We start from the raw sequence: 27,915 nt of genomic DNA, 5'->3' as shown, positions 1-27,915 counted from the left end.
GGTCAGAGATGTATTTTGGCCCTAAACCATTCAGTGCTTTATAAACCAACAGCAGGATTTTAAAGTCAACTCTTTGTTGGACAGGAAGCCAGTGCAAAGACCTCAGAACTGGAGTGATGTGATCCACTTTTTTGATCTTAGTGAGGACTCGAGCTGCAGCTTTCTGAGAAAGTATGATTCAATTCCATACTGACAAAGCAGGTTGTCACTAATCTGCACTGACTGTTAATAAGGCACCAACTGCCACATACCTTCCATGTAAATATTTAACTAGAAATCCTGTCTACATGCAAATAATTAAACTTTCAGCAAGTACAGTGAGACACAGCTCCGCAAGACAGTCACTGGTCTGAGAGAAGTGCAGAAGGATTATCTAAAATATCTGCCCTGCAGTAGATCAGTCCAAATGTGAAGAACATGAAGCAGTATGCAGTCTTAGCCAGACGAGCAAACCAGATCAAGGAAGAGATCAGACAGGTAAAGAAAAAAAAAGGTTATTGACACATTTACAATATGGATTCAGGATTAAGCTTTCCAACCTGTGCTTGTGCTTTTAATTCACCTGTCCACAGGGAATGCAAAAGCCATACAAAGAATTGATAGATGTCTGCACGGGCGACCCGCACAGAGCCGGTGTGAAGCCTCTGACATTTGTCCGACAGGTAATTAGTGACCTTCAAAGATCTGCAAACTGTATTAAAACTGCATGTGCAAGTTAATGCATCTTCTTTTGGCTAAAAGTCTCTGTCTTACTCTAATGTCTTCATGTTTTGCAGGTTCTTGCAGCATGTCTTTACCCTCAGCTTGTGGACAGCGACAAACTGCCAGTGGACGTCAGACAGAGAGCTCAGATGCTGCTTAAGGCATGTGCTGGAGGGAGCGTCGGTAAGAGCAGTGTATTAAAATGAAAGAATCAGCTCATTCAAATTATAAAAGAATAAACAAACACAACTTATTCAAATCACATTTGTGGTAACAAAGTGGCGCCAGAAATCTTAGACACAGACATGTTAAAATCTTGGCAAATGAAGGCAAAACTGTCATATGTACGTAAGTGAGGGTTTTTTTTCTTTTAGCAATTTGGTTAGATTTAAGTTATAATTTTTTTTCTTCGTCTTGACCTTTTTGGTTTGCATTTAAACTAAGTTGATTTAAGTTAATTGATTAAAAAGCTAAACATTTGATTGTTCCAGTTTGTCAAATGTGAGAATGTGTTGCTTCGTTTGGTTTTACATCATTTGGTGTTTTGAATTGTTGGTCGAAACAAAACAAAAAAAGTTATTTGAAAATGTCTTAGGTCATATTGATCTTGATTCTTTATTGTTCACTGATTCTTTACTGACCAAAAATGAATTGACTTTTAAAATAATCGTTATATATATAAGAGGTTGAAATAAACATGGCATTACCTAAGACTAGTCTAAATAAATTAATTGAGAAAACATTTGTGCAACTCCAGCAGTGATGTGTGTACTATACATACTGTAAGTGTAGATGTATAAGTATAAATATGATTACGGAATACAATAAAAATACAAATATCTGGTATGTCTAAAGAAATACTGTAAACACACAGTATATGTAATAATCACACTCTATAAAATACAATGAAATATATGTAATAGAAATAGAAAACATGCTATGATATAGCTTGTAATATAGAGATAAAAAAACAAAAATACTACAGTAATAATATGCTGCTTCAGTGTCACCTCAGCTGTCCTGTGTTACTACTTCAGGTTCTTACACTGCTACAGGGGGTATTTCACAAATAGTTCACAGAATCTCTGAATTCATAACGAGACGAGACGGCGGTGCTCCATCTTACCCTGAAAACATTTACATCAGCGGCGGCTCACAGTGGGCACTCATGGTAACAATCATTATCACGGACATGTTGTAATAGTACGTACTGTCTCCTCCTGGTCTTCGAGTTAACATTAACAGCTTCTCCTGTGCTTATTAGGATATTCTCAAAGTCTTGGTGAACAGCGAGGCTTCACCCAGAACAGGTGTGCTGACTCCGATGCCGTGCAACTCCACTTCCAATCTGTCCATGGTCGTGCTGGGAGCAGTTGCTGTTCCCTACAGCCTCCATGAGGAGCAGGGCTGGGGGCTGCAGGTGGAGGAGCTGCACCGAGCGCTGAAATCTGCAAAGGGAGTCTGCAAGCCTGTAGCGCTGTATGTCATCAACCCTGGGAATCTCACAGGTAGTAAAGCCTCATTAGAAATGACATCATCTAAGTATATTTTTGGTGTTTTAAAGAATATGTATCACATGATTGTGTTTTTATGCCTGTAGGTCATGTTCAAAGCAGGAAATCAATGCAAGAGGTGATCCGGTTCGTTTCAGAGAAGAGGCTCTTCCTTCTGGCTGATGAGGTGGACGTCTTAAAGCATCCTCCTCTATCCAGAGAAATTAATAAACATTGTGCAAATAAACACTTGAACTGTGTGTTCATCTGCACAGGTCTATCAGGACTGTGTTTGTGGGGAAAAAAGTGAGTTTGTCTCTTACAAGAGGGTTCTGTCGGAGATGGGTCCTCCTCTTTCAGACACAGTGGAGCTGGCCTCCTTCCACTCAGCATCCAAAGGCTTCATGGGAGAGTACGTCAATCCGGATGAGTAGCTGAAGTTGTGCTAGTTGGTCTTCACAAAAGTCGCAGGAATGCATCTTAAGACAAAGGCCTAGTTGTAATTTATAGAAAGTTTAATTCAAGACCTTGGAAACAGTAGCTGGCAAAATAATCTCACCTCAAGATTGAGGAGAAAAGAAGTCCTTTAAAGGGTCGTATTTTTCCTCTTAGCTGCAGTGCTATTTATCAATCTAGATGGTTTTGGTGTGAAAGTCCTAGTGTTGGAGATCCCGACCGTCTCTCCAACATAATGGGACAAAAAGCACCAAAAAGTACTCTTGAAAAACTCAACAGCAATGTCTCTTTCCAGCAGAAGTCATGACCTGGTTACTCAAGATAATCCAGATCTTGTTGTGAGAGTTTCCAAATTAATTTTTGACCCTTTGAGCACCGCAAGCCAGGTGTCATATTATATCCGAGAGAAGGCCGACATCTCTACGGCCGACATCTCCAAAACTAGGCAACTTGCATCAAAACAATCTAGATTGATAAATAGCACAACAGGCGAGTAAGAAAATATGTTTTTATTATTTTGGGGTGGACTGTCCCTTTAAAGTGCCTCAAAAATGGAAACTTGGACATCTACGAAAAGATTTGACTGAGATCTCCAGAACAACTACTAATTGGACTCTCCTCTCTCCTACCAGGTGTGGTCTGCGTGGTGGCTACGTGGAGCTGGTGAATCTGGACCCCGCGGTCATGAAATACATCCACACACTGTTCTCAACAAACAGTTGTGCACCTGTGTTGGGTCAGTTTGCCCTGGATCTGTTGACGAACCCTCCACAGCCAGGAGATCCCTCTTACCCACTTTACAGCGAGGTGAGACCAGAGATGAGCAGTTCGGATTACTATTTCGCAGGATGTCTAATAGCCTGAAATTCAATAATTGTTGTTGCCTTTAACTTCTGCAGGAGACGCAACACATCCGGACCATGCTGGTTCATAATGTAAAGAGAGTCTTTGAGGTCATTAACAGTCTGCCGGGTTTATGCTGCCAGCCAGTGGAAGGAGGAGCATTCGGGTTCCCCAGACTGCACCTTCCCCCTAAAGCCATTCAGAAGGCCAAGGTTACAATACTCGCTCATAGAACCAAGTGCACACCGCAAGATCAGAGCAATACCATCATTAAAACCTATTTGTCACATATCTGAGGTAGCACTTCTCTAAAATATCTTACACCTTCGGTTATTTTAGGAAATGGGAATGCAACCAGATGTGTTCTACTGCACCAAACTACTGGAGGAGGCCGGTGTGTCCGTCAGTCCTGGTTGTGAATATGAGCCAAAGGAAGGCACCTACCACTTCAGGTACATCATGTAAACCAAGCATCGTTATCCTGAATGAAAACAACCTTTAAACCTCCTTTCTTTCTGCAGGTTTTGCATTCTGGTGCCTGAAGACGTTATGGAAGAACTACTGAGGCGCCTGAGCAGCTTTCACACACGGTTTATGAACGATTTTTCTTAAAGGTTCAAATGCAACGATTTCCTAAAGTACAATGTATAATCTCTCTCAATCATCACTTATGGTCCACTAGAAGTGTGTGGTGCTGTTTGTATCTACAGAGACTCTGCCTATATTCTCTTTTCTTCTTCTGCGGTGTTAAATAAACGTTTCTGAGTGTCAGCAGAGAGCATTTGGGCCACGTGGGGGTGTAAACACTAGAGTTATTTTCTGTTCTCACTATCTGCAGCTAAATAATTCATTCAAACAATAAAAGAGATCTGATCATTTTTCTCATGTTGGCATTTTAATATTTATTGCAATAAATACGACATCATTTATTGTATGCAGTCTGTTTTAATGACCTTTAGCCAATGATCTGAGAGTTCTGGGTAAAATTCAACTTCTGCTTTTCAGAAAGCAAATAAAAATGCAGTAAACCACAGTCCAAAATCCAAACCGATGGATTTCCTCACACCATAGAGGAGTTCATGATTTACCTTAACAGTAACTGTAGCAGACAAACAGTCCACTCTGGGTTTCTGCTCTTCAAGTCAAGTATTGACTAAGTACTCAAGTTCTTCCTTTAATTAAAGAATACAACATACAAATGAGACACCATCAACCTCTTTGATTTGTCTGCACCAGCCAGCTGATCCAGCGTACTCGGGTACAAGGTGCTCAGCGTCATCAATCCACCTCGCTGTCACTGTCGCGGCCCTGAGCCGAAGAGTCAGAGTCTGTATTGTTGAGCAGCTCCACGAGCAAGGAGATGAGCTTTCCGTCTTGAGAGGAGTTGGTGATTGCGTTGCTGGGATTGTTGAGGTTGCGGTACAGCATGGTCTGAATGGAAGTGCGTAGCTCCCACAGCAGCTCCCAGGTCTTGGGCGACAACTCGCAGCGCACCAGAGAGCGTCCAGGAAATGACACTTCCACTCGGTCTCCCTTCACTGGGACATGAGAGAGAGTTATTCATGAAGAGACGAGCATTTACTGGAAATCTAAGAGGGTGATAACATTCAAAAGGGTCCAGAGTGTAGAGTTCAGGGGGAACCATTAGCGGTAATATGACAATACTAATAAGGATGTTTTCTTTAGTGTATAATCAACTGCAGACACAAATCACTGTGTTTTTGTGACCTTATAATTAGCAGTTTATACCTACATATGGTGGACAGGTCCTCTTCACAGAGTCTGACATGTTGCACTGTCATATTTCTACAGTACAAATCAAACACTGGCTCTAGATAGGGCTATTCATGTTTTTATGTCGGCCACTCCCCAAAATTCTTCGAACTCGGGAGAAGTTTCAGTCGGTTGCAATCTGCAATGTCATTACTAGATGCCACTAAATCCTGCACACTGGCCCTTTAAGGGCTTTAATAAGAGGAGAAAGTCTACACAACATTTAGCAGTAATTGTTTTGAGCTAAATGTTTTATATTCATGCACAGTCCTGGAATACATCAAATGATGAAGCTATTTGTGGTAAATAGGTCTCTGAGCTCTCCATTAAGGAAGTACAAAAGCATTAGTCAGCGTTTCTCGACTCCATTAATGTTTCAGCGCAGCGGGCGGAGTAGACCACATCTCCAATACAGGAGTAAGAATGGAGATCTCATCTTCCTGAGCCACAGCCCAAAGAAATGGTGAAAGAATGAAAATTGGGGGGAAATTATGTTGTAAGTTGAACAACAACAATAACGCTGGACGTGAAACAAGACGTTAATGCCTTTAAGCTTTCTTTGTCAACTGAAAATGTTGTTGGAAGGCCAGAGAAGTAATATTCACACGTCCACTAGTTACAGAGCAACACTAGCATTCAGGAAATTAGTTTTTTTTCTGGCAAACTGAGAAAGGTAAGAAAAATGTCTAATTGCGTATCTTTACAGTGTTATAACAAAATGTGACTTTCGTGACTTGCAAAATTATCTCTTGAATTGACGAACATTATGCGTGTAATTCATTTCTGAATTGGACCAGGATCAAGAAATGATTTGTCTCTCTACCGCTGACTTTATTTTTCTGAAATGGGATCCAATGGTGGTCTAAGGGGCCGGGCTTTGCCTCTCTATTAAAGCTCTTTCAATAGACAGCGAGTACATGTCCTACCTGTCTCTGTGATATCACAGTCTGTGAGCAGCAGCAGGGCGAGTGGATGGACTGTAGAAGAGTCTCTGATGAAAACGTTTCCGTTGGACTGGATAGCGCTGAAAAAGGTCAACCAGCGACTCGGGAGCTCCTCTTTTCCCCTACAAAACAAAAGAAGACAATAAGTTAAATACTCAGAAAGAAAGTTACAGTAAACTGCTGTAGTAGAATTTTGTAGCGTTTTCAGACCTGTTGACTGAGGCGCGGTGAAGCACCACCGGCCCATTGGTTGTGCGGTAACACACGCTGTTGGGGCGAAAGCGTCCTCCTTTGGTCACAAGACCTTTCTTCACCTGAGGGGGAAAAAAGGATGTTGTTTTTCATCCATGTGATGCTGGAATGTATAATGTTGGCTTTGACCCTGACAGGTGCAAGTAGGATTTAGAAAGACAACCGTCGTTAAATTGATCAATTTATAAACAACTTCAGCACAGAAATAGACAATTAAAGACAAACCTCCATCCTTACAGTAAGAGCTCATATTTAAATCTCACAATGTTGATTTCAACCTTTGATGGAGCACAGCAGAAGAACAGACTGGTCTGTTGCCACACGTACCTGAATGAGGTTGGGATAGAGTCCGGCCAGCAGCACAGCCTTAAGCAGCTCGTCCTGGTTGCTGTGCTCGTTGTAGAGAGAATTGGAGCGCTGGCACTCGCTGGCACGAGTCACCAGCTCGGCTTCATGCAGGTTGTCGCTGAACTGAGAGATGAGACCTGCAGCACGAGAACAGAAATAGTTTTCTTAAAAACAATCAATCGGGTAAGAAGAAGTGATTTAAAATGCAGACAATATACGACAGAAATGACCGTGTGTGTGTGTGCTTCAAACTAACCATTGATGAATCGAAGGCTGAACCTGGACAAAGTGTGTCTGTGCAGATACTCATCCCGGTCCTCCCGGTCCCCCTCATGCTGAACTCTCCTCCAGCCCAGCACAGCTCGAATAAACACCAAATAGTCGCTGTAGCTGGAGCGGCTCAGAGCCCCTTTCACCTGGACAAACAGAACCCAGACGACTGAATGGTACCGAACTCTTAACTTATTACACTTTGTGCTGTTTTGACAAAGTCAGATCTGTTGGGTGTTAAAACATCTCACCTTGCTGACGAGGGCTCTGTTCTGGAGGCTGTTGTAAAAAGGGTCTCTGGTCAGACAGGCCGCCACAGACAGCATGGGCAGAACACATCTGAACATGGCACTGAGGACCAGCACTTTGCCCAGACGAGGGTCACACGACATGCGGGAGACACGCTCTCCTAAAGGCGTCAGGCTTTCCGTCTTGTCCAAGACTCCTACAGAGAGAACATAGACATGTACATTTAGACACACACCATGGTTTAACATCTCACCATGCGATCCAGGACATCACTCACCAATGTCTTGTAGATTTCGGACAGCCTCGCTCACAGCTTCTCGCTCTGGACTGTCCAACACTTGGGATAAGAAATCTACAGCCTTCACACAGACACAAATAAGTCAATAAAACACAAAATAACAGATTAAAAAAAAATACATAAAAGCCCTTGTTGTCGCTTCAGTACCTTGCAGTTAGGACTGTGGATTTTGGCTTGCACTACTAAACTCTCCAGCGGCGTGCGCAGGATCTCGGGGATGGGGAAGGGGGCCATGGACTCCAGCTGCTGTCGAGGGAACAGGTGGTAGGACTGTCCCGGCTGACATCGCCCTGCTCTCCCTTTTCTTTGAGTGACATTAGAATGAGATATCCAAACTGTGTCCAGACAGGAGACCTGGAAAAAAAAAAAAAAAAAAGATTGGATTATTCTCTCAGAGCTTAGTTTTTGCAGATGTTAAAACGGTTTACACTGAAACGTTCGATATTGACCTTAGTCCGTGGGTCATAATTGTGTTCTTTGTGAGTTCCTGCATCCACCACATGGACGATGTCATCTATGGTGATGGAGGTCTCTGCAATGTTAGTGGCGAGGACGATCTTCCTCTGGCCCTCTCGGGGGTGCTGGAACACCGCCTGCTGGTCTGACACTGATAAACTGGAATGCACTAAAAGAAAAACGGGTAAATTAAATGATAAATCTCTACACTTGGGAGGACAAAAGACCAGTCTTTGTACATCCGTCGGCACTCTCTTACATGGCAAGATCATCTGTGAGCCGGAGGAAAAGTGGCGCCTCCCCTCCAGTTTCTCTTGAACAGCCTTGATGTCTTGCCATCCAGGGAGGAAACACAACACCGCACCTGAAGCACGAAGGGATTTCAAGTTAGGGTCAAAACGGGCTTCTTATACGAGACAGGCACACTTGGAGTTAACAAACGTATAGATCACTCGTTGTTGGTTAGATAAGTTACTGCTGGTCTCTGAACATGTTAGGGTACATATTTACATCCCTCTTCTCAGAATGAGTCACAGAAAGATGAGTCAGTCTGTTGGTTACCTGGCTCTCCACATCTGTCAATGTGCTCGATTACATCAGCTACTAAATCCACATCTGGCTTGACGTCTTCTCTTCCTCCCTGAAACAAGATAAAATACAAATTCATGAGAACACAAGACAAGAGAAAAGAAACTTTACACACTAAAGTGGAGACACTTTACTACAGTCTCACCCGCTTGTCTGTCTCTACTCTCTTTTGCGCTGGCGGCGGGCGTCCCATCTCACTCAGCACGTCCTCCAGGTATTTGTCCTCCACCGGGTGCATGAATCCGGGCACTTTAACAATTGGGCAGCCCCCAAAGTACTCGGACAGCCTGCGCTTGTCCCCGGTGGCGCTCATAAGCACCACTCGTAGGTCGGGGTTCTCCTTTAGGCTGGAGCGCAGCAGGGCCAGCAGCAGGTCCGTGTTGACGTCCCTCTCGTGGACCTCGTCCACCACCACGTGGCTGATTCCCTTCAGGGACGGGTTGGACTGCAGCTTCCTCAGCAGGACGCCCACTGTGAGGAAGAGCAAGGCTCCTCCGCTGCGCTCTGGTGGTCGGCTCTCGAGTCTCACCTACGCAACAGGAAAGTGTTACTTACTTCTTTACAAACATATCTATCCAGTAATGTGAATAACCTTAATATGGATATTAAAGGAAGGAACAAGCTCTACTTGTTGAACTGCTCCCTCTAGAGGCTAAAACTGGTTATTGTCAAGATATAAACATGCATGTAAATAAGTACAGTATACTGATACCTGATATCCCACAGAGCTTTTCAGAGCTGGTCCCATCTCATGAGCAACACGTTGGGCCACGGACACGGCGCTGATCCGGCGAGGCTGGGTCACCAGGACGTTGCACTTGGCCCCCTCGCCACCTCTCACAGACTCCTCCAGCAGGAAGCGAGGGATCCGGGTCGTCTTCCCACATCCCGTCTCACCGGCGATCACAACCACCCTGGACGACTGCACCTCGGAGATCACCCGCTGACGGTGGGCATCGACTGGGAGCTCCACACTCAGCCCGGGGCTCACCCTCTCCCACTCCTCCTGCAGGTGTGCGCTGAGCTGCCGAGCCTCGTGTTCGGACAGATGTCTGTACGGCCGGCCTGTGATGGCATCCGTCAGGTACTCCTCTTCCTCCTCATCCTCCTGGTTCACCGCCTGCTGTCCTCTGGCCTCTTCTTCCTCCCAAAGCTTCTGTACTTCTGTTGCCACTGGGTACTTTTATAAAAAGATGAGGCGTTATTTTTTACATAGTATTAACACATCACTACATGGCCAAAAGGCATGTGAACCCTCAAACATTACAAAAACATGGGCATAGCTTCTATAGCAGGCTTTTGGAACCTGGCTGCAGGGAATTCAGCCACAAAACCATTAGGTGCTGATGCTGGAGGACATTTTTTTTTATCATTAAAAGCATATTTAAAGGCTGCAAAATCCTAATCTGTTGTCTCAGTTGTAAAGTATAGGCTACTGAGCTATTACCCTTTAAAGCACCAGACTCCCTTTTGTCCACAAACTTTTGTCCATGTAGTGCCGATACACACACGATGAGAAAATACCCGTCTTTCTCCCGTGAGACTGACCTGTGCGAGGTACTCTCTCATGTGCTCCTCCAGGTATTCTGGGACTTCCAGGGGAAGGGGGCGTCTCTCTCGATCTCCCGCCTCCCTCACCTTCTCTCGGTGGTACTTGGCGTGAGTCAGCGGGTTGTTGTCTTTATCCAGCAGCTCCAGCTCCTGGAACCCGGGTGACACGATGCAACGATGTCTTTAACACGGCTCTAAACGCGTAGGTGAAGGTATAGTCGTTTTTCAAAAATAGTCCTCACCTTCAGTTTCATGCAGGCCAGAGCTGCAGCCGCCCTCTCTGCCAGCATTCGGTTTCTCGCCGTGGCGGAGAACGTCATCTCCTCCGGCCAGTGCAGCGTCAGGTCACACTTCTTCAGCTTTCCTCCTGTTATTTTGAACTGAATGATCTCCTGTTAGAGGACAGAGAATGACAGACTGTTTAGAATACATGAGTTAAGAGCTTCGCTTTCATCGTGCAATGGACGGGAGCTACCGACCCTGATTCTGTTGGATGACGTGGCCACCTGGATGACCCTGGTGAGGAGAGATTTAGGTTGTGGAAACAGGGAAAGAGCTTCAGAGATGGTGGGGGGGTCTTCTTTGGGGTGAAGACGTTGTTCCGGGTCATCTGCTTTCGCTTTGAGCACAAGGACATTTTCTGTCCACGACTCTTCCTCGTTGTCATACAGTTGTGATTGTACCCCTCCACTTCCCCTGCCAGCTCCCCTCTTTGGGAGCTGATTATTTTGACCAATGACACCCATTTCCTGTGCACAAAGAGAGAGGGAGGGGTCAAATAGCACTACAGGCTGGTAAGACAACATGGAAATGTGTGTCTGTATGTTACAGTCGTACTCTGAGCTTGAAACAAGCAGCAGCTGCAGCAAATCGCTCTGCATCGATCTTCTTGGAGGCGAAACCTTCCTCTTCGATCTTGCAGGGCCACAGCAGAGTGACAGTGGCTTTCTACAGAAACAAAAGTCACAGTACAAAGTTTAAATATGTGAAACATTAGCTGGATGTGTCCATAGCAAACGTCCATCTCATAATGCTGTTCTGACCTTAACACCAGCATTGTCCGTGCAGCTGTACTGGATGAGCTGGGACAGATCGTTGACTCCCAGTGACCGAGAGAGGGTGTTATTCAAGAGACCTTTAGGATCTGGAAACTCCTTCAAGAGGTTTGTGCTCACGTTATCTAACAAGTAAAAAATAAATAAGTAAGTAGTCACACAAACACAGCGAGGTCAACGGTGTCTTATATCCCCTTTAAACTCGGGTTAACTGGAAGGAAAAGACACAGAAACATGAGCATGAACGTGGTGTTTATACACGATGGATGTCCTTGAGGTTCATCTCTGCTGCGAGATGTCACCTGTTAGCTAACTCGGCTAACCGCTAACTTTGCGCTCACCTCGTTTGGTCTGTAAATACGGTGTCCCGCTTTCCTCAACGCTTCGTGCTTTAGTCGTGTACCACCGCATCTCTCTGCTCCAGTTGGACGTAGTTTGGCCTCCTTTAGGAATACATTTGGAAACATTACACAACGCTCGGAGCCGCACGAGTAAAACACCGGGTAGGGCCATCTTTAAACTACAATTCGTACTTCTGCGCAGCGCGCGGAAGAAGACACCGGCGATCACAGCGACCCGGCGATCACAGCGACACCCTGTGGTGAGGAGGGGGAATTGTTTTACTTATATATCCATCTTCTCATGGGCGTACCAACAAAGCACGACTGAAAGTAATCCCTTTAATTCAAACTGGTTTCAATAGCATTTAATTAACATTATACATTGATTTCCCAAGTTACACAATAATATGGAGTATTTGTCCAGTTCCTTAATTGTCAAGTTATGCTCTCTTTATGCTGTAGTAATATATTCATTAAGTTCTCGAAATAAAAAAAAAAAACACCTTAAAAACGAAAACCCTTAATAGCCAAGTTAAAGTATACGGGTGCATGACTTATTGTTTAATTTTACACATTAATTTGAAATATCTGACAAATCCTTTGATGATCAATTCAATGTTTTAATAACTAATTCGAGGGCTTCACAAGTAAAAAAAAAGCATGATATTTTTTTCAAATCCCCCAATTATCGATTCACGGTTTTATTGACTCTTTATTCATATATTTATTACGTTCTTAGGGAATAACCTAAACCCCTTAAAACACTTTAGCTCCTGCTTAGCAAGTTTAGTCAATTTTAAAGGTATTTGTCAGTCTTATCATTCTTTTACGCTGAATCAAGTCCTTAAAAGGCAAAAAGCAAACTTAAATTGTCTTAATTAACCTCTGAGATCCAGAGATCTTGTAAACAGCAAAACCAAATTGCTTTAACCATCGTTCCAAAACTCACTGAAGTTGCACATTTATATATTTCTTAAATTAGTGCTGTTATGATAGATAATAATAATAGACAATAATAGATAAGTTCATCCTGCCTAAAAACCCGGATATGTACAAACATTTAGTTTTTAGTATTATATTAGTATATAGTAGTATTTTGGGCCCGGTGCAAGAATAAAACACTAACATTTTGGTAAAATAATCTTAAAATGTGGTGGTGCCACCAGCTTTGGATTCAAGCTTTGGATTTGTGTATTGCTTTGTATTATTGGGACGTCTCAATCTGCACAACTAAACAGTGTAATTTCCAGCTGTTATCTGACTTCTTTGTTGGTACACAGCGGTTTAGCCACCTGGAAATGTTGAGGAAAACTCCCAGGTTGAGTCTGGTGTCGTCTGGACTGCTGCCCATAAATAGCTCTGCATGATAAAAACCAGTCGGACGAATAAGAGATGGAAGTAATACTTGTCCTCCTCGTGGTTGTTACAGCTGGTGAGTTCATATTGAACACGTTCATTTACTGTTAGGAATAAATGCATGGTGGTAATACATAGTAATCTCACTGTGTCTCCCTGTGTTAAAGTGTCTGGGTGTGGTGAACCCAGCTACCAGCCCAGCACCAGCCGGGTGGTGAACGGGGAAGAGGCCCGTCCCTACAGCTGGCCATGGCAGGTTTCTCTGGAGTCGTTCTTCCCCACATGTGGAGGAACGCTTATTGCTCCTAACTGGGTCTTGACTGCTGCACACTGCATCACGTGAGGAAACGTTTAGTTGTGTCATTCACATCTCTGATAAACAGTTGTTTTCAAATTAAAATAAAAGGGAATTCATCAACCAGATATTTACTGAAAAACTTTTAAGAACTTTTAATATTTTCCGATCCAGATTCCACACCTACAGGGTTGTTCTCGCTGAGCACGACATGAACAAGGAGGAGGGACCTGAACAGTTCATTATGGTGGCAAACATGTTCATCCATCCCAAATGGAACGACAACTGTGTGTCTTGTGGGTAAGTCATCATCACTTCTCAACATGAACACTCCGGTGCTCCAGATCTGTAGTGAATTATTAAGAAACACAGTAAACATGCCCGTAAGAAACCTACCCTGAGAACAGCAGCTGAGTAAATAGAAGTTTTCCTTAACTCTTTATGTTAAGGTCCTCGTGATAAGCCTCAGTCAAAAGGTAACAAGTCCGTAAAAGATGCTTATTAACATTATTATATGTTATAAGACTATACAAGTGGCACCATAAAGACGGTAATTGTTGGATTATAAGACATTTATAACTACTCAAGAAACTTAAGAATGTTAATAAAAGCCTTTAAAGTTCCATATAATTGTTTACAAAAACATATTTACTGACTGTAATTCATTTACTTGTTATGTTAAAACTTTACTAAGCTTTTTTGTTGTTTTATTAAGATTGTTAAATACTTCATTATGTATTTATTAACAGTCACCTATGCTTTTTGCAGCTACAAGAACAATACCTTGTTGGGGTTAATAAATCCTTTATTATGCACTTATTAGTAGTTAGATAAGCTTTTCACTTATAAATATGTTATCTAACAACAGACATGTTTATGATATTATTAACCTCTATAGTCTTATTAACACCTTATAATGTTAATAAGCATCTTATAATAACTTCTAAGGGTCTTATTACCTGTTAACTACTGCTTAATACAAGGAGCTTAATACAAAGTGACACCAAGTTTTCTAAATTAATTCACCTTCACCTTTAGGAAAAACAAATACTTTACAGTAAAATAGACTGTGAGCAATGAAAATGTACCGACATGTTTATTATTTGTGTTTCATCCTGTTATGTAGGAATGACATCGCCCTGCTTAAACTGGAGACAAACGCGGTCATCAATGACAAAGTTCAGCCGGCCTGCCTGCCTCAGCACGGCGCTGCTCTCGCCCACAACCAGCCCTGCTATGTCACAGGCTGGGGTCGGCTCTACTGTAAGACCTGAAGTCTGCTAACGCCCAGCTCATGTGGAGTTAAAGTGCACTATACCGTGTAAATCTAATTCATTTGTATTGAAATGCTCAGCTGTTAAACGTGTCATTTTCTCTGTAGCTGGTGGTCCTCGGGCGACTACACTGCAGCAGGCCCTACTTCCTGTGGTGGATCACACTACCTGCAGTCAGGCTGACTGGTGGGGCAGCTCGGCAAAGACAACCATGGTCTGTGCAGGAGGAGAGAGCAAGTCAGCATGCCACGTGAGGAACAATCCCCGCAAGCTTTGTGAGAAACAAACGACACCATGTTCAGTTTGTTCTAACATCTGCTGTGATCTTCCAGGGCGACTCCGGAGGCCCTCTGAACTGTGAGGGCAGCGACGGTAAGTGGTACGTGGAAGGTGTGACTAGTTTTGTGGACGGGCGGGGCTGTAACACCCCTCAGAGGCCCACGGTCTTCACCCGAGTGGCCACTTTCATCCCCTGGATCAGTGAGGTGAGGCAAGCCACGTGAATGGCAACTATATAATAAATATATGCTGGTTTGTAAAATGTAAAAACTTAAATCTTGTTCTATTTTTCAGACCATGGCCCAAAACTGAAGATGTTTCCATAACCACAGAAGTGATTGGACAATAAACTGTATAACGTCTTTTAATATTATATTTGTCTTGTTTTTAATCAACATTTTTACAGATTATTAAAATAAATATAGCATTCATTATATAAAAAAATATTTTTATGAGTGTTTGACAACATTGCAAGAACAGGATAAAGACAAACCAACATGTACGTATTTAACAGAGTAAATATTTGATTATGTATACTAGAAATATAAAGACTGCATAAATGTACTGCATTTGATGTATTTAAACAGATTAAGGTTTTTATTATGAACACATTTAGAACTAAATTAACTGTAAATAGTAACTATATCCTTTATAATATATTCCAAAACAGAAAAGTCTAATTGAAGAGAAATTTGAATACAACATTATGAATTATTTTCAGTTAATCAGTTAATGAAAAGACCTCAAAATCCTGACCCTAAATTTGAATATGGATTGGCTTGAACAGAAAAGAAAACGATCATTTGACGAGATGTTTTCCTTCAACAGCCTTGTTTTTTTTTTTTAACCTATTGTAGCAAGTTGTGTCCGTCAGTGCATCAGATCCTCACGACGGTGTCCAGGTGAAGAAGTCGACGCCCTGCAGCTCTTCAGGTAGGTACCGCTGCTCGACGGGGTCGCTGAAGGCCGGGTTGTATTTGTAGCCTTTAGCGTAGCCCAGCTGTTTCATCAGCCTGGTGGGGGCGTTGCGAAGGTGCAGGGGGACAGAGGGCAGAGGGCCTTTGTGGTTCCTCAAACAGGCTTTCACATTAGCATAGGCCTTGTAGATATCCACAGACTTAGGTGCTCGTGCCAGATAGACTACACACTGAGCCAGAATCACCTGTTGAGCAGTAACAGAGGTGAAAACACCGGGATACAACTATTATAAGACTGAATATCAGGTTGATATGACTCAGGTAAAGCCTACCTCACATTCAGGCATCCCGATGAAGTGACAGGCTTGAAAGGCCGACACAGCCTGAGGAAGCGCGGCGGGGTCCGCCATTCCTGAGAGAGCGGTACATATAATGGTTAGGGACGTTTTAATAAGCAGTCAGTCAGTTAATATTTAAAGAAAGTAATTATTTTCTCATACAACGCTACAGAACTGTTACAATTACTACTAATACTACTCCTAGTTACTTTATTTCTACATTACGAAAGAAAATACAATACAAAACAACAGCAAACAAAACAATATTAGAATGCATTTCACTGCATATTAGAAACAGTTATAACAAGCACAATAAAATATGCATCATAAATAACAAAACTACATTACAAATACTAAAACGACATACACTCTACAGGCGTAAAGTATTAGCTGAATTAATTGCTTAACAACAGAAAGAGTGAAAGAGACAAAAGTTAAAACAGTAAATTAATTAAATGTCATCTTAAGGATGTTGGCAAGGGCACAGCTATGCAAAGAGACACACACGATCAGTATAATATAATCCAAAACATCAATGTCGGGCTGGTTGGCAGCAGTGTATTGATCAAAATACAGTGAGTGATCCAGAATAACTAAATGCAGCGATGGTGTAACGAATCGTTTCACGTACCCACGTCCTCGCTGGCGAAGCGCACCAGTCTGCGAGCCACATAGAGAGGATCCTCGCCGCCCTCCAGCATGCGGCCCAGCCAGTACAGAGACGCGTTCTCATCGGAGCCCCTCAGAGACTTATGCAACGCAGAGACACAGTTGTAATGCTCTTCACCTTTGAGTGAGACAGACACACACACACACACACACACACACACACACACACACACACACACACACACACACACACACACACACACACACACACACACACACACACACACACACACACACACACACACACACACACACACACACACACACATCAGTACATGTGAAGACACGTCGCCTTTCAGGTGGAAGGAAGAGGGTAGGATGGGAACGTGTCAATGATTTTAAGGGCTGAAACTACAGTGTACTGTAGATTCTGTAACCAGGAGAAACACTAAATAAACATTTATTTGATACATTAGTTAGCTAGGCAGTCATAGATTGAGTCATAGATTTAAAGATATATTTGTAAGGACACCGGGGCTCTACTTAAATGTGTTTTCTGTGTAACAAGTGACTATAAACACCACCAGGTTAAATGCATTGTTGAGGTTTCTTTTTATCTCTAATCAGTCAATCAATTGAATATGAAAGTCCTGTGACAGGATAGTGGTCACAGTGTGTGGAAAGTAACATGATAGGGCTGTTAAGCTGAAAACCTCAAGTTATGTAAAGTGAAGATATTAATGGCAGGTGACTGAAACTTTTATTGTTTGAAAAAAAAAAAAAACGCCTTTTTTAAACTACTGCTGTGGTCCAAAATCCAAGTTAATAAGGTTTTTGGTGAAGAATATTTTTTAACTTGCTAGCTGCTAATCAGGAACGAAATTTACAAAATACTAAATTGGAAAAGGTAGATCTTTTTGTTTCCCAGTTTTAGCCACACTTGTTACACTGGGAGCATTTCTACGGTCTTTTTGTGTTAAAGCACGCGCATATAGGTGAAAGATACTATGTGCCGGACAGAAGAACATGTAAAAGACGGACAAATAGAGAGCTTGGCGTTGGAAACGTCACTCGGTGGTATTTAAATATATGAAATGAATAAAGTAAGTACATCTGGGCTTACCAGCTTTGTCATAGAGAATATGAGACCTCTGCAGACCTTCCTTCACGTGGTCCTCCTTCACCAGTATTTCCTCAGAACCACCTCGTTCTGATTGGTCGGGCCGGGCCGAGCTCACCTGAGCCTGAACAGCCAGCTGCAGACTATTGAGTCCTGCTCTCGCGTCACCGTCACAAAGGTAGGCGATGGTGTCCAGAGCTTTTTGTTCGATGAGAATCTTTGGCCTCAAAAAACAATAATTTACAGATATATAAACGGTTTATCAGATATACTGTATCAGTGTCAATACCTTTTTTGACCCCAATTGAACCCAATAAGTCAGGAACCGAAGAAGTCAACAGGCCTCCCACTCAACCAAAGCATTTTGAGTTATCTGGTGACTCACTCGTGTCCGTCTGATTGGTCTTGTTGCTTCGGATTTGCTGGATCTTGTTCCAGGACTCGGATCCCCAGCCTGGCCACGGCCCTGTCCAGGATCAGGCCCATCGCCTCCACAGAGAGCTTCTCCAGAACCAGCACCCGGCACCTGCTCAGCAGGGCAGCATTCACCTGGAAGGACGGATTTTCCGTGGTCGCCCCGATCAGAGTCACCGTCCCGCATTCCACGTGAGGAAGAAAGGTGTCCTACAGATACAGGCACATCATGAGAGAGGGGGAGGGAGAGACCGGAGCAAAAATGGGAGGGGGGGGGGGGGGGGGGGGGGGGGGGGGGGGGAATCATAACAATGACTATCTGTTAAATTACAAGATAACAAGAGTATTTGTTTCACTACTATCGACAGAGCCTCCTTGCTCTCTGACATTTACTGCCATGTAGCAAAAGACTAGTTTGTTTTCTACAGTTAACAGTTTCCAGAGTTAAAGAATAGTAATATAATAATATCACTAATATATGCTGAAAACCGCTTAACCGCAACCCAAACTTATTTAAAATGTTGTGAATAAGTTACAATGTTGCAACTGAAATACGTGCTACTCATGTTTCACGTTCTAAAGAAACAAAACAAAGACGTATCTGTACACACATATTTCAGTTTTAGAAGCAAAATAGAATCTATTACTTCTTCTACTGACTCACGAACAATAATACACGTTTTCCAAGAATCAAACAAAGGATTTGGTCTGTATTGTTTGAGAGGACGTCGACTGAGTGAACAGTTAAGGCTGTAGACTTTCTATCTGAGCCCGGCTAACCGTTTCCCCTCGCTACCAGTCTTTATGCTAAGCTAGGCTAACCATCTCCTGGTTGTAGCTTCATATTTGCCTGACTGACATGAGAGTGGTATCAACCTTCAAGTCTTTCTTTAACCTATTTGGCACGAACACTGGCTGGATTTCTGAAGCTGCAGATCAGAGCACATCTGTCTGGCTCAACACTCCACCTGTTGGGATTTGTTGAAGCGGTGAATTTCATCTATGAACATGATGGTCTTCCTCTTGCACAGTCGGAGCTCGTTGTGCGCCTGCTTGATCACCTCTCGGACGTCACTGGTGGACGCGCTGGTGGCAGACAGAGTGACGAATCGAGCTGTGCCTTTCTTTTTACTGGTGCTAGAGAGTATGTGAGCCAGAGTGGTCTGAAAGACAACAAGTAATATGATTAAAACACATGGACTGGGTAAATTATTAGCGCCTATATGGCAGCTTGTATCTCCAGTTTTTGAGCAAATTCATTATATTTTTTCAGGTCATATAATGCAACGTGCTTTGAGGGCCATATACATATCATCTTCACTATAAAACCTTGTTATAAGCTCCAAAAATAACGTTTCAAACCTGAAACCTGAGTGCTGTCTCTAAGACAACTGGCTGAGTGAGTTACTAAATACAGTAATTTAAATAATCTGTCATTGAAGTAATTTATCATTAAAAAATGCCAAAAATTCACCTGTTCCTGCCTCTCTTTTCTTAATTTCATATCATTGTAAATTAAATATATTTTGCATGTTAACTGTTGGATTTACCATCATTATTTAGGATGTCATTATGGGCTATAATTAAATGACACCTATTGTGTGAAGGACGCCTATTTAACAATTTGTAGTTACAGTCCTTAATGTTACAGACCAATGCTGCATATATTAAAGTGCAGATATGTTGTGTCTAACAGATAAAACTATTAAAACAACATTTTCATACTGTTTTACAATAATATAAGGCAGAAGGAGATGAATTTAGGATATAGATGGATGCTTCACCACCTTGCCACACCCCGGTGGTCCCCAGAGGATCAGAGATGGTATTTCTTGAGAGTCCAGAAGAGACCGGAGGAGTGTTTGCGGACCCACAACTTTATTTTGCCCAAAGTATTCCTCCAGCGTGTTTGGTCTCAGCAGCTCCGCCAGAGGCTTGTTTACCATCAGCAGCGTGCGTGGCGATACGTCAGGTGATGCCTTCACGGTCTGTCCGTTTAATCCAGAACTTTGGCTCTTGAGATCCTCTGCACCTTCCGGTCCCGGTTCTGCCTCGCTCAACAAATTACGTTTAACTCCCTTGTTGACTGCGGTGACAGCTGGTTGTTTACTCGGACCGTTCCGTTCACTTGGACCTGAAACGTTACTCTTGTTGTTGGTCTGAAACAGAGAAAACACCGAAGACGACGGAGCACCCGCCATGGAGGAGAAGGTCACGGTGCTGTTGACACCGGGAGCTTCAGCCTCTAAACTGATGCGAGACTTCTTTAACGGAGGTTCGCTGTCGGTGCCGCTCTTCAGCAGGCACGCGTCGAGGTGTCCGTTAATTGTGGTACACGTGAAGTCTTGTAAACATACGGGGCATTGCACCGCGTCCATCTCGGTCGCCATGTTAAATTCCCGCGAAATGGTTGACTCCCATGCATCACGTGACCAATTATGTTAATCGACTTTCTGTCTGTTGTTCGCTGTCTGTGTGCATTCACAGGCTCACGAGACGGTCAGAAATCAGGCCACTTCTTGTCTAGTTTATGTTTTAGTGACAAAACGCGAGGTTACATAAAGATGATGTGAAAGTGGAGTTGGTTTGTTTGCAGTGGCAGCTGGTGGAACATTTTCTAGGTAGGGCCATCCAATCAATTTCAGCAAACATCCCAGTATGATTTAATGCAAAAAAAAATGAAGGTATCAAACACACATTTACTACTTTGCAGTTAAATATTTTACATTTATTCCAACACGAAAAAAAGCAGTAAATAACACTTTGATAAAAACGTCAGGACATCTTATTTTAGTCACCCTCACGGGCAATTCAGTATAATATATATATATACAGTGTAATATATATCATATAATAATATTCAGTATAATATAAAACACACACATACATATATAAATGAAAACTTGCATGCACTTGCTGTTTGTATTTAACCCTTTAGAATAGTAAGTCTGGCTTACATTGCAAATTGCACGTAAATGTAACAGTTGTTGGAATCGGGACAAAGGAAGGTTCTATTTTCCTACAGTTTAAATGTACATGAACGCAGCAGGTCTATGGTTACTGTGACTGTGGATTATGGAAGAACGTTATGAACGAGCTCCAGGTTTATTCACGTTTTACGACTTTTCAAAGGAACAACTCCATATAACTACACTTACCTAACAGCCATAGTTACTTAAAACATAAAACATAAACAACTATAAAACATGTGATCATCTTGTAAAATATGGTGCATCATTGCAAATTAAAGCACTTTATAGTATGTAAAGTAGACACAATTAGCTCAACGTCAACCAGTTACTGTTAACAATAAAATGCTGCTTAATTAATGCAAGGTTTATTTAAGGATATATTATATATATGGGCTTTTCTACATAAAGAGTACTTTTACTCTTGATACTGTAGTAGATTTTGAAAATAAAACTTCTGAGATTTTTCCGGACTTTTATTGTATTTTTACATTGTGACATTACCTCTTTTACTAAAGCAAAGCTTTTGAGTATTCCTTTCCTCCTTGCCTACAGACTGCATATAATACATATATTAGACTATATTGCACCAATGTATTATCTCCTATAGGACCTCCGAGTTTTAGACATGTGTTTGTCTGATAAAGATGACAGAGTTCATTAAAATCATGAAGTGGATAAAGAATCACATTGAACCACGTAAAAGTGTGCATGTGTTCTCTCACTATGAGTTATCAATTAAACATGCGTGCTTATAAAACACTATATCTTCATGAATGAAAAATGAAAGCACTGAATAATCCCTTCAATTAACATACAATACTATTAGGCCAGTTATATTATTTAATTAATTTAGTTGTGACAAATCAAAAAATATGTCATAAAATAAAAGAACATTCTTGGTTCAAAAACACAATATCTTCAAGTATCACAATCTATTTTTACAAGTTGTGTTCCACTGCAACTTTGATCAACGCATGTTCTTGTCTTTTGTGGTTGATGGTGTTGATGTCGCCCTCAGGGGAAGCATCATTATCATCCTCCTCATTTGGGTGTGATGACACATCCACCAGAGAAGGGAGGCTCCCGCCTCGCAGGATACCTTTGCCCCTCTGCAGAAGACTGCCAAGCCCTTCGCCCAGAGAGCCCTTAAGAGGTAAATACTGTTTCTTTCCAGAAGAAGCGTCTGCAGGCTGGTGAATCTCAAGATCCTCGGCACTCATCCTGCAATTACGACGGACATTTTGGTTGTGATTTTACTGGACTGTGCAGAAGCAACAAAAGGCACTGAAACATAAAAGATGAAATGAGTTGACCTCATGTCAAAGGTGGAGCCTTTGAAGGCTGGTTTGAGAGTCTCTGCTGCTGTCGACAGAGTGTACGGGATGGAGAAATGTCTCTGCGCCCAGTGCTTGTCCTTCACAATGGGAGCCAGGTTCTGGTACATATCATCTACAGCCAGCATCGACACCTACAGGACAGAGAATAAGGTGCTCATTTAAGGTGTTTAGACGACTTGTATTGGAGAGAAGCCTTGAGGGGAACAACCTGAATGTTTCTGTCAATCAGCTGGTTGGTTTCAAAGTCATCATCGTCCTCGCCGAATGGATTGATGATCAGCTCCCCCACCTACAACCAGAGCGGAAACACGTATGAAATTGCTCTTTCGTGACATCAAAACAAAATCTGTTTTCTACAAGTGAAACGTGATGTTATGTCTCACTTTGAGCCAGCCAGCGTAGAAGAAGAACTGCAGCAGCGTGAAAACAGGGACGTACATGTCCAGCTTGTGATCCTTGTATCCTTTCTCAGGGTTCAGAAATTGTCGGCCAATCACACAGAAGGCAAAGAAAGAGTAAACCGCTAAAGTAACTACCTGCACAAATGGGAAAAAACACAAGGCACTCATCAGCCGTAGTGGAAGTAGTACTCAGATATTTTACTCAAGTAAAAATACAGTTTTGAGTAAATGTACTTAGTTACATTCTACTGCTGGTCACTTTTGTAATGAATTTTGGATAAATCTTGTATAAAATATGACTGTATTTCAAACTAAAACTAAAGAAGAAGAAGATAAATGGGCATCAAATGAAGTAAAAATACATTTAGTTAATGATCGTTTTGTCTTTGATACCTGAGTGTAGACCAGAGGGATGCTTATCCAGTCATAGTGGAACAAGAGGCTGCACTTGCCTCTGTACTTATTCAGCTCCTGTAGTTATAAATACATATTATACCTTAATATAGTTATACAAAATGTGTAGATGTACTGCGGCTTTAAAGTCAATTTTCATATCCATCATTCCTACATTGTGTATATAAAAAGTTAAAAACAACAACAACAACAGAAAAAAAACCACATGCATCCATCAGCAGCCTCAGAGCGATGTCGTCCCTCACTCGACCCTCCTCTCTCGCTCTGGACGCCAGGTTAGAGAACCAAGTCAAAGGCATCCAGTACTTGTTGAAATCAGAGTGCAGCGACTCGAACTTCTTCAGCTCGTCTGTAGTCATAAATCCTGCAAAGAGTTTAGACAGTTTGGTTAAAAGATGTTCGTGATTAGAGGAGTTTTATAACATTTTAGGATGAGCGGATGTGAAAAAGGTTTAAAGTCCACAAACAATCAAAATATCAATATGAAACAACATCATAACTGAAGTCTCTGCTTATAAATATTCCAATATTTTACTCAAGAAACATACTCTTAATACTTATTTTCAGAGGGAGAGGACTGTTAAAAGAATGCATGGATGTACCACACAGATTAGTTTTGTTCATGTATTTGTACTTCTTTCTTTAATCAAATGTATTTTTTCTCATGTAAATACATATGTATGTATATGTATAAATGCAGAGCTGTTTCTGTTGACTGGCATGTATTTAGTTTTCTGGTGAAAATCAATGCAATTTAAAAACTCTTGATTTAAACCTCTAATAATTGAAGTTTTGACAGGCAGTTCAATTTGATTATATTCATGTAAATCAATGAATTGTAAGGGAGGTCATCTATTTTAAATTGTCTCTGAATTATATTTTAAAAGCAGCTGCTACATCTTTTTTTGCCGGGTAACTCATAATTAACTTACAATTTACTAGCCAAATTATTTCTGCAAAGTAACTTACAGTGAGAGAACTAAAGTGCAGTAAAGTAAAAGGTCTGAAGTGACAGGAAAAAGTAAAGTGACCGTAGTGTTCTTCTAAAATACTGCAGTAAAAGTACTTAATTCCTCTCCACTGTCGCTCTCACCAGCCTCCACTATGTGCTCCAAAGTTGGGAAACGCTTGTGAACTCTTGTGCTGATGGAGCGGAGGATCAGAACTGAAGATAAGTTGGCGTATCTCATGAGCGTCCGTCGCAGCAGACGACCCCTCTCGTCCGCCCCGTGGACGTTCCCAGACACCACCATCATCAGGTTGTCGGGCAGAGGGAAGCTGCTGTACTGACCCCACCACCGGTTAAAGGCCAGGGTCACATAGAAACCTGGGACCAAACATATGTCCGTTATTATCTTCAGATTTGGCTCGTGGAAGACAGAACCAGTTCAATCAGACTCACCCAGTACAAACAAAACTGGGATGAAGCTGGTGTTGGTGAACTGGTCGCAGTAAAGAGAGATTCGCTCAAACAGATCCTGCTGCTTTGATGTGAGGAGGAACCTGAGAGGAAAATAAAGAAAAAACTTCCACTGATGGAGCCACAAACGCTCGGTCATAGTGCAGCAAACAGCAGAATTAAAAGATGAAATCAGTGAATTTACCTGTAAAACAAACTGAAGAACAGATAAACCCCGCAGAACACCAAGAAGTCTTTGTAAAGCAGCCGGTAGATGCTTCCCTTCCACCTGAACAGGAGCTTGGCGAAGCCACCAAATCGTGCATCGGCCACTTCAAGGGTGTAAGAAACCGTCATGTCCCGGTTTGTTCTGTGTAGTAACAGCTGGAAATTCCTGTAAAATACCAATGTGTGATACGTGAATCATGATATATACATTTTATTACAAGCATCTCCCATGAAAAAAACTAAATAAAGATGAGTCTTACCGATGAAGGCAGGAAAATCACCTGGTCCTGCTGCCTTGGGAAGAAAAGTTCTTCCTCTGGGTCTCAATTTAAACCTCTCTGCTGTGCAGTCATAAATGAACATTTTAGATTTATCACCTGGGAACCTGAAGCTGTAGAGATACACACCCACAATTACTGAGTGACTGTGATTTGTTTTTCCTCAAATGGTAATGGTTAGGGACTTCTTTTGGGGCGATCAGCTGTCATTATATCGGGTTAGGTTTCACCAAATCTTTGCTATAATCTATAAGGATTACAGCAAATCCCCCCGTGTTAAAAGGTTTTGATTGTTCACTTCTTTGATAAAAGTTGATCAGAGTTTGTGTGTTCTCACAGAGCTGACGTGGCTCTGTAAATGTCCAAGATGATTAATTTAATGATATTGTCAACTTTGTATTAATGATTAATCTGCAGATTATTTTCATGAATTAATCAATAAATAGTTTAGTATATAAAATGTCAGAAAAAAAAGCTTGTGATTAAAAGTATTGTTTGGTATATTTGCTGACTTAACAATGAATCAACAATAATACAAATAACAATAATTTAAATAAATATAATAATAACTGTGTCCGTTTATATAGTACTTGTCAAACCAGGTATTACAAAGTTCTTTACAAGAACAGAAGAAAAATACATAACATACATGTTAAAGTCTTACTAAAACGTTCAGAAGTTATTATTTCAGTCAGGAGCAGCTGAGAGTTGATTTCATGACCTCAGAGAGCTGAAATAGTAGTTTAGAGCTCATAATAAAACAATTATAGCTGGTTTTACAGACAGGACATCGTGTCCAAGAACAACATTTGATTTTATTTCAATCTCCACTGAGACATAACAACCAGTGACCTCTGTCTTTACAAGCATCTAAATCCATTCTCTCTGAAGGATATATTGTGATCAAAAGTGTCCTCCATTTAATGTATTTATATTTATTGCTGTTATTTCATCAATGTTATTTCACCCTTTTGAGCCTATGTGCTTTATGAGTCTTGGTTATTGTCTTTAAATGAATCTGTTTTAAATGTTTTGGATATGTTTCATGTTTTATGTGGTGCTGCTGTAAGAAGAAAGAAGCAAATGTGTTTTCATCCAGTATGAGAACAAAATATCATATAACATTATATATAACATTACAATTAAGTTTTCTCTTACATGTAAGACATGAAAGAGAAGACTAAATGCAAACACCAATAATAAAAAGTTTCTTGACCGTATTTTTCTCATTATGTCATACTGTTATACATTGCTGTCAACTCATAGTTAATTATGCTAATTATATTTTTATTTACATCACATGGAACAAACATAAGATCTTTTTAATCTTAGTGAAGCCCTGTTTAAATAAAGATATATTATTATTTAGAAGGTAAAAAACAATGTTTTGATATTGAGCTTTCTATAAGTTCACACTGTTTTTTGACTTTTCCAGCTAGTACCTGTTATCAAAGTGAATCTAATGGCCCGCCATAGAAAATGAAATAAAACAAACACGCACACACAGTGATTTTCACAGCAGAGGCTCTTGTCATTTACTACCGATGACTGTGATAACATGACAGCATCCTTACAGTGTCAGGTGGGTCCATCCCACACATCTCAGTCTTCTGTCATTGGCTGCTGTGTTCTGCTCCCTTGTTTGTTTTTCACATCGTTACAGCAGCCTGTTGTAAATCAGACTCTGCTTTATCCTCTGACTCTGTTTGTTCTCCTCTGACAGGATGTTTATGAGCCCATCTATCCTCCATCAGAGCCTGGACCAGTGATCCCTGTGGACTTCCTGATTATTCAGCTGCAGCAGACTAGTGAGCCTCACAGCGTCTGTAACTTATTGTTTTTATTACCAATAGTTCAATGCCGTCATCTCAATAAAAGTAATACAATTGTGTTTTGTGTGGCTGATAAATGGTAGTTTCCTTTCCTGTCAGTAGATGGCGCTCTTGTGAGGTGCAGCTCTCAGCCTCAGCCCTGAGGCCTCACTGTCTGTATTTATCTCATCAACAAAGACTCATAAAGGCTCTTATATTGACAGAAAACAGTAAAAGAACATCTGACATATTAAATGCCATGTTAATATGTTCATTTATGATACTTCTCATCTTTAAAACTACAGATCAGCTGTTTGTTCGGCACATTTGTTCTGACATTTTTGTTGTTTATCTGTCGATCCAACAAAAGTCACTTAATGTAGCCAAGTGATAATCGTAAACTGTTGGGAAAAAAAATCAAAATGACTAGTTAGTATGCGTTTAAATGATTAAGGAATGTTATACATTTAACAAAAGCTCATGTCCTCTGTAAGTGTTTAAGGCCTGTGTCCTTGTCTGTGACACCAGGCGCCTTCAGCAGCTGTTTTGTCTGTCAGGTATCAGCTGTACGCAGAGCTGATTTGCAACCGTGACTTGATTTCGATAAAAGTGACCTTTGTGCTAGAACGAATTGTTAAAGTGTCCAGATACGTAGACTACGCTGTATGAAGGCAATTTGTGTGTGTTATCCTTTGTGACGTAAATTAACCTGTGCCAGCACACTGTTGTTTACTCAGTATATGTACCAGAGCAGCCTTGATGTACATTCTGTATGTGAATCAACTCTGTCTCCTTCTTGCAAGAATAATTGTCCTGTTTAATGATTGTTACATCGGCCTCAAGTGAATTTTTCT

General features: G+C 41.5%; 5 protein-coding genes across 5 annotated transcripts; 2 read left to right on the top strand and 3 right to left on the bottom strand.

The window, feature by feature from the left end:
- The first annotated feature begins 329 nt into the window (after window positions 1-329).
- On the top strand, window positions 330-4,153 carry LOC306706539 (alanine aminotransferase 2). The gene is made up of 11 exons (XM_079173660.1): window positions 330-477; window positions 573-662; window positions 777-885; window positions 1,740-1,873; window positions 1,967-2,210; window positions 2,303-2,382; window positions 2,471-2,607; window positions 3,284-3,458; window positions 3,551-3,706; window positions 3,834-3,946; window positions 4,016-4,153. Exons 1-11 carry the CDS (start codon window positions 418-420, stop codon window positions 4,104-4,106), a joined length of 1,389 nt encoding a protein of 462 aa, XP_079029786.1. The 5' UTR covers window positions 330-417; the 3' UTR covers window positions 4,107-4,153.
- Window positions 4,130-11,797, bottom strand: dhx30 (DEAH (Asp-Glu-Ala-His) box helicase 30). The gene is made up of 19 exons (XM_079173659.1): window positions 11,620-11,797; window positions 11,267-11,403; window positions 11,061-11,171; window positions 10,703-10,972; window positions 10,466-10,615; window positions 10,221-10,373; window positions 9,385-9,852; window positions 8,818-9,201; window positions 8,646-8,724; window positions 8,344-8,448; window positions 8,078-8,253; window positions 7,776-7,982; window positions 7,608-7,689; window positions 7,333-7,526; window positions 7,068-7,227; window positions 6,791-6,948; window positions 6,422-6,525; window positions 6,194-6,333; window positions 4,130-5,032 (listed from the first exon to the last, which is right to left on the bottom strand). The coding sequence occupies exons 1-19, from the start codon at window positions 11,789-11,791 to the stop codon at window positions 4,773-4,775; spliced, it is 3,510 nt and encodes a 1,169-aa protein (XP_079029785.1). The 5' UTR covers window positions 11,792-11,797; the 3' UTR covers window positions 4,130-4,772.
- Window positions 11,798-12,967: 1,170 nt separating this feature from the next.
- Window positions 12,968-15,196, top strand: LOC306705644 (chymotrypsin-like elastase family member 3B). The gene is made up of 7 exons (XM_079172455.1): window positions 12,968-13,051; window positions 13,143-13,314; window positions 13,445-13,570; window positions 14,397-14,533; window positions 14,652-14,794; window positions 14,877-15,029; window positions 15,118-15,196. Exons 1-7 carry the CDS (start codon window positions 13,012-13,014, stop codon window positions 15,133-15,135), a joined length of 789 nt encoding a protein of 262 aa, XP_079028581.1. The 5' UTR covers window positions 12,968-13,011; the 3' UTR covers window positions 15,136-15,196.
- Window positions 15,197-15,230: 34 nt separating this feature from the next.
- On the bottom strand, window positions 15,231-20,611 carry wrnip1 (WRN helicase interacting protein 1; the record flags this gene model as incomplete). The annotated part of the gene is made up of 7 exons (XM_079172454.1): window positions 15,231-15,985; window positions 16,073-16,152; window positions 16,710-16,865; window positions 17,811-18,031; window positions 18,193-18,431; window positions 19,190-19,384; window positions 20,009-20,611. 7 exons carry the CDS (start codon window positions 20,609-20,611, stop codon window positions 15,710-15,712), a joined length of 1,770 nt encoding a protein of 589 aa, XP_079028580.1. The 3' UTR covers window positions 15,231-15,709.
- Window positions 20,612-22,025: 1,414 nt separating this feature from the next.
- Window positions 22,026-25,249, bottom strand: LOC306706789 (bestrophin-4-like). The gene is made up of 10 exons (XM_079174007.1): window positions 25,233-25,249; window positions 24,950-25,138; window positions 24,748-24,848; window positions 24,439-24,672; window positions 23,555-23,709; window positions 23,325-23,402; window positions 22,914-23,066; window positions 22,739-22,819; window positions 22,507-22,661; window positions 22,026-22,414 (listed from the first exon to the last, which is right to left on the bottom strand). Exons 2-10 carry the CDS (start codon window positions 25,099-25,101, stop codon window positions 22,132-22,134), a joined length of 1,392 nt encoding a protein of 463 aa, XP_079030133.1. The 5' UTR covers window positions 25,102-25,138; window positions 25,233-25,249; the 3' UTR covers window positions 22,026-22,131.
- Window positions 25,250-27,915: the final 2,666 nt, after the last annotated feature.

Source organism: Pholis gunnellus, assembly GCF_910591455.1.
Source record: "Pholis gunnellus genome assembly, chromosome: 14".
NCBI classification, from domain to species: domain Eukaryota; kingdom Metazoa; phylum Chordata; class Actinopteri; order Perciformes; family Pholidae; genus Pholis; species Pholis gunnellus.
The sequence above is the reverse complement of the archived record's forward strand: the minus strand, read 5'-3'. Positions and strand labels throughout refer to the sequence as shown.